This window comes from Thalassophryne amazonica, chromosome 12 (genome assembly GCF_902500255.1).
Source record: "Thalassophryne amazonica chromosome 12, fThaAma1.1, whole genome shotgun sequence".
Taxonomy (NCBI): domain Eukaryota; kingdom Metazoa; phylum Chordata; class Actinopteri; order Batrachoidiformes; family Batrachoididae; genus Thalassophryne; species Thalassophryne amazonica.
The window spans coordinates 32261442-32267827 of NC_047114.1; the positions used below are offsets into that span (position 1 = coordinate 32261442).

A 6386-nucleotide genomic window follows, 5' to 3' on the forward strand; every position below is an offset into this window, starting at 1 on the left:
GCTGTCATTGAGTTCTTGACAGCAGAACGTATTGCTCCAGTGGAAATTCATAGAGGAACGCAGGCTGTTTATGGTAATGGATGTGTTGGTTGTTAGTACTGTGGCCCTGCGTCAACAGATGCAAAGATGGCGAAGCTGGAACAATGTATTTGTGTAACAAACAAACGGTTGGACAACATCTGTCAGCAACCGATGACTTTCACAAGAAACGAGTCAACGAATTGATTCGGGAGAACCGACACATCACTCAGAGAGAAACTGCCTACACAGTTGGAATTTCACAAGAGCAAGTAGGTCCCATTACTACTTTGCTTGATTATCGGAAGATTTTTGCTCAGTGGATTCCCGAGGTGCTCACGCCTGAAACGAAAAGCTCACAGACTTAAAGTTTGACAACAACTTCTTTCCTGTTATGAGACCGAAGACGAAGCTTTTCTCTGCAATATCATTACTGCAGATGAAACCTGAGTACACAATCATGAACCCAAAACATCAGTATGTGGAATATCGACACAAAGATACCCCCCCCCCCCCCCCCAAAAAAAAGAAAAGAAAAATCAAATCACAGCCTTTAGCTGCAGAAGTCATGTCAATAGTTTTTGGGGGTATAGACGGCCTTATCTTATCCATATTGCATTTTTGGAACATGGGGCAACAATTAACTCATTACAGAGACTCTCGAGCCTTAAAAAAAAAAAAGCACCTTACAGAGAATTCGAAGGAGGAAAGGGAACGTTTTGCTCCCAACATGACAACGCCACCATGGAAGGAGCTGAGGAAGCTGAAACTCAACACATTAACTCATCCAGACTCGGCACCATGTGATTTCCCACCTTTTCCCGAAAATGGTCTTCCTTCATTTTCGGGAAAATGAAAAATCAGGACAGCAGTCAGGAGCTGGTTGTGGAAAAGAAGGTGGAGCTCTTCTGTGACGGCTTTATCACTAAACCTGTTGTATCATTGGTAGAAATGTCTTCTGTTATGCTGGGTGACAATGTTAAAAAAATTAAATTTATGTAATTAAAGTGTAATTTTATGGAAAATTTTCATTTCATTCGTTAAAATATTCCTGTCCATGTCACACGTATTTTTCTTGGAGGAATTACTTTTCATTCAACCCTCATATGTGGACTGACTTCCTGGCCATGGACAGAGTCAGTACCCTACAGGGTCTACAAAAGTAACATGTATATGTGTAACGAAGGCCAGCAGGTGTCGCTGTGCAGATGTAGTTAGTAAACCTCACTCCAACAGCTCAAAAGGATTCTCTGGTCACATGAAGGCCAGAAGCCCTGGGTTTTAGGCCTTCGGGTAGGAGGAGTCCGACTTCCATGCCGAGGATCGTGAGTCGCATCCTGAGGTGAGCGAATGGGTGGAGTCAATACAAACACAACGCAGAGTGCAGCTTCAACATATTGTATTGCATACAACAAGCATTGGAAAACCTCAACTACAGGCTAAACCCACTTCACTAGCCTGTCGCTTGCAGCTGGTGATGGTTGCTGGGCGACATGGCGTATGGCTAATGACTCTGCAAAGCTAAGGACTCTGGAGTAAAAATGGACTGTGGGACTAGACCTTCCCATTTCAGAATGGTGGGGTTTCCAACCTACACAGTGTCAGAAGGCCGGATTTTTGTAGAACGCAGCCTTCAAAGGATGCAACCTCTGAATTCAGACACAGCATGTATGTGGAATGAGCTGAGCAGGACGTCAGAGGTAATCGTGTATATTTGCCACTGCCTGTACTCACTGCTGCTGCTGTGCCTCCCTGCAGATTGTGTGTGTTCCCATGGAGTGGCGCATTACAATGGTTATCATTATCATCGCAAATGCAGTGGTGTCTGTCATGCTGGAGGTACGCAGAGGGAATGTTCCTCCCAACAAGCCCTGACTGAGCAATTCTTTCACACAATTTAACAGATTTATTTTTTAAATTTATATCACTGATTTGTTTGTAGTGAATCTTTGCACTGAGCTACATCACTCCATAATGACTCGAAACACACAATCACTGTGTCATTGTAAAGATTGCCATTTGATCACATGAAGCGCTTCTGTTTTTCTGCACTTTTCTGGCTATAACCCAGTTTTTTTCCTTCCTATGATCTGTGATCAGCTCATTCTCAAGTTCCTTCTGAAATCTCCAGTAGATTTTCAGTGTTGAGATCATGTTTTGGCAACTAGATTTTAGAAACAAATCCGCTGAAAACCTTCAGGTTTGAAAATTTTTGGCTATATTCTTGTTTTTGTCTGCTCTGATTTAACTGACTCATTTTTTTTTCTCTTTGCTCTTTTCTTTCATGGAGGTGTTCAACAAACTGATAACCAGGGCCCGGTTTTATGATGCAGTGCTAAGGGAGATAGACTGACACTAAGGCTTAGTACTCAAACTTTAGTCAAAGACTAAAAATGAGAGCGTGAAGACAGACAAGACAAACTGACCTGTCTTACTCTTGTCCAAAGGTTAAGAATTTAGACCACCAAGTTGAGGTGGTTTAAACCTGCTAATTCTGACCTAAAGCCAAGATGGCAGCAATCGCTGTGCTTCAAGATACAGATAGGAGGCGATGCTTACATCGATTGATGGTTTTTCAAGATTGGTAGAAACCTCTTGAGATGTTCACTCACTGGACAATCCAATCCCATATCTGAAAAAAGAAAACAAATGATATTATTCTATTTGTACCCTCTTGGCAGACACTTATGCATTTTCCTTTCAAAGCATTTTGTCCATTGGTCCACTGTTAATGATTATTTTTAGACAGATCTGTGTCTGGGTTCCCCAGTTTCACAACTCTGTGATATTTTTGCCAGAATTTTAATGGAAAAAAAATAAATAAATAATATATATATATATATTTGAATCACATCAACCCAGGCAAAATATATAGTGTATATTCATTAAACGTTTTAGCAAAATGCATGCACCATTAAGCCTCTTGGGGATGAAAACATGTTTTTGACAGCTAAATGATTCTAGTTACCTTCCTTGAAATCACTGCACAATTTTCCAGTGTGCGTAAATAAGGAAATTGCATTCAAACCTTTATTTTTTGTTGTAGAACTTCACCCCCATCATGTTGAGTGTTCCTTATAATGTTTTAACACACTAAATTTTTATTCCAAGAATATAGAACCAACCTCTATTTTGCCCATTTTTTGGGTCATGTTGATGTTTAATTTCAGCAGCAGCGTTTTTCATTTGAGTTGAATTTGCTAAAATTTCCACTTCTTTTCCTTTTTGTATTTTCCACTTATTTTAGGTGAAGTGAGGTTTCACTGCCACATAATATGCACTGACAAATGTGAAAACAAAGCCGCAACAAAGATAAAATGTTTCCAGGTCATCACATATATATGAAGGAGAAGAATATTTAGGGTATTTGTTACGGCAAGTATTTTGTACACAAGTCTAGTACTTTCTTTAGTCAAAGATTTTCTAATATTTCTTAATATTTTCTTAATATGGGTCACAGCACATTTATTTTGTTATGTTGCCTTTACACATAGGCAAGACGTGTTACGAATGTCATAGTTGCATCATTCTTGGCACATTCCTGACATTCTTAACGTGACTTAATGCATCTGAATAGGTTTCTTAATAGTCCATGTTGGTGCATGATATTTGTGATTTTCGTGGAGCATATTTTTGGCCGTCAAAAAATCTTCCACAAATGTCACGCACCACCCTCATTTCGGCTCATGTCGTGGAGGTCGCAACTGAGTGTGTTGATCCATCTTGATTAGTGGTGATCCTTAATAGAGTGTGACAGCGTTCCTCTCTGACGTGCGCACAATTAAACCCTGCTGCACTACATTCAGTTTCATTGCTGCAGTATGCTGAAGGAGGACAGTGATGCCAAGTCAGCTAAAAGTCTCGTTCCAATGCTCTTCAGCGCGCTCCTGCAGGTGTTCCACCTGCTGCATGTGCCTGATGTTTTAGAAAATGAGCAAGATGAGAGCCGTGTGGAGCCATACATCTGGCTCTCAGTCTCTTCCTCCTTCCTGCGCCACTCCATGGCACAGAGCCCAACTAAGCATGCAGTCACAAAGTTCTCCTGCTGTGGCTTTTGAGGAGCAAACTGGAGTGATCTGAATTGTTCAGCAACTGAAGGTTGGATGAATATGGGGGTGTGTGTGGAGACAATTCGCCTCATTCACAGCGTGACAGAACTTATGCGCTGTTACGCACGTTAGCACACAACAGCGCGGAACATTATTCTTGACCATGCATAATGGTTCCTGATAATTCTCCAGCAATACGTGCCATTAATCGCAATGCATGGTAAAAAGTTGCAACAGTTCATGAGGACACCTGACGCCTCTGCCCCGAATCATCACAGCTGTGATCAGCAGCCAAGAATGTATACTTCGTGGCATTCGTGATGTGCCGTCGTTATGTGTAAACGCAGCATTAGTCTGATGCCAGTGATCCAACCAATGATCTAGTGAGTCTTGGACTATGACTAAAGCAATTTTCGTACCTCTTCATTAACCCAGGTCCTGGTGTCTTATATGTAGATATTGAAGATTGAGGCCCTAAATATACCACAAATATTGATGTGATGCATCCTCAAAGGTCATGTTAGGTCTAGGAACAATATGGAAGTGTCACTCATCGCCACATCACTGAATCACTAATGGTTGGATGGCAACCACCCAGGCAGACAACTGCTCTAACCCTACCCCTCATAATTAAAACATGGACATCCCCTTTGTCTTCTCCAGTTGCAGGGATCCTCAACATTGAGGCACCTGCATACTGGATCATGCTCAGAGAAACACACCACATGGCTACAGTGTTGTAGCTGATGTTCCCTCATGGAAAAAAGGATACTTCTCACCTTAGTCACCCGAAGTAATTACTCATTTGATACAAAGTCATTCCAGCAGTACCCAAGGATCCTGTGAAGAGATTTGGTACAAAAGACATCAGTCCAATGTTTCAGTGGTGCAAAACCATGAAACTATACAGGTACTATTTATGTTGCACAAGTGCCTGAGTGTTGGTGACCCCTTTGGCTGGAGAAGTCCAAGGGTACACAGATGCTTCACCTGACTCCAGCACATCGATAGTTATTTTAGAGATGTGGGGATGGACTAAACAATCGAGGCAGTTCTCTGGTGTCGTGGATGTGGCAAAGCGTGACACCAGTGTGTGCTCCCAGACTTTACTTGATTGTGTATTTACCCTAAAATATGTCTAATGCATGAAAACAGTCATATAATTATAGGACATCTCAAAAGAGCCGCTTAAGATTTGATTTGGTTTGCAATTAAATTTTTATTTTATTTTATTTTTTTCTAAAGTGGGTTTGGTCACATAAAGTCAGTTCCTGGGGTTATCAGTTGGTGCACCCCTGAATTTCCTTATTCTTTTTGATGCTTTGTATGTCCGCAGGTGGCCAATGACCTCTGGGGTGCGCTGTGCCTCTCCTGGCTGTGCTGTCGGAGGAACAAGGCTCTGAAGGTGCGCTACATACAGCTGGACCTGGAGCTGCAGGATTATGGTGACTGGCCTCCCAAACCCTCAACTGTCACCTACACTGATGCTCATCAGACCCATATTTCTCTGTGACACCAAAATGACCACCAACCAAACTTACGACAAACATTTAATACAAGGAACCTCAAGCTTTTGTTTTCTTTTCAACATGGAGACATATCTGATGGCATTTGACCATTTGATGGACTTTTATAGAATCTGACACCTTGTGGATGCCACAGAAGGTGAGGCTTCACCAATTGGGCTGACTGAGTCACATTGCCAGCTTCTACTGTCCACATAGTACCCTTCCATTAGGAGAACTGCACCTCGGGGTAAACTGTACTGTTTTTGCCATGCTTCTCTGCATTTCTGGAGATGGATTACGTAATAGTCCATGCTCTGGTCTATCTGAGCCTTATCAATGTTCCACACACTATCTGATACTAAAAAGCTGAAATATAAAGATATAAAGACTGGAAAACATGCCATCTGAGGTTGTCTCATGAGCTACTGTTTTTAGCTGTATTGCTCTTTTAGGCCTGAAAGCCATTAAAAGACTGTTTCAGGACTAAAAGCTTTAGATGACACTTCTGTATGAATGACAGCTTGTGTAGTCTTCCATTAATGCTAAAATACAAAAGTTGCACAATTTTAATACCATCAACTGGGACCTGGCTGTTTCATTAAGACTTAAACTTGCATGTTTGCACAAATGGTTTGTTTGGTTGAAAAAAAAAGCTCATTTCTGGTACAGACTACAAGACACTCTGAGACCTTCATCAGGTTGCATGTTTAATTAAGTAGGATGCTGAAAATGATTTCTACAGTTATTTGGGCCTTAGTCACGTATAACTGAGTTTTTAGGCTAAGTCCTAATAGTAATAATAATAATTTTT

At 41.3% G+C, this 6386-nt stretch overlaps 1 protein-coding gene across 1 annotated transcript in view; it reads left to right on the plus strand.

Moving 5' to 3' along the window:
* LOC117521198 (probable cation-transporting ATPase 13A3) overlaps nucleotides 1–5875 on the plus strand; it is a 94566-nt gene extending 88691 nt beyond the window's left edge. The window contains exons 20-21 of the mRNA XM_034182545.1: nucleotides 1777–1857; nucleotides 5404–5875. Coding sequence (XP_034038436.1) covers nucleotides 1777–1857; nucleotides 5404–5580 — 258 coding nt within the window. The 3' untranslated portion in view covers nucleotides 5581–5875. The remainder of the gene's footprint in view (nucleotides 1–1776; nucleotides 1858–5403) is intronic.
* The last annotated feature ends 511 nt before the right edge of the window (nucleotides 5876–6386 follow it).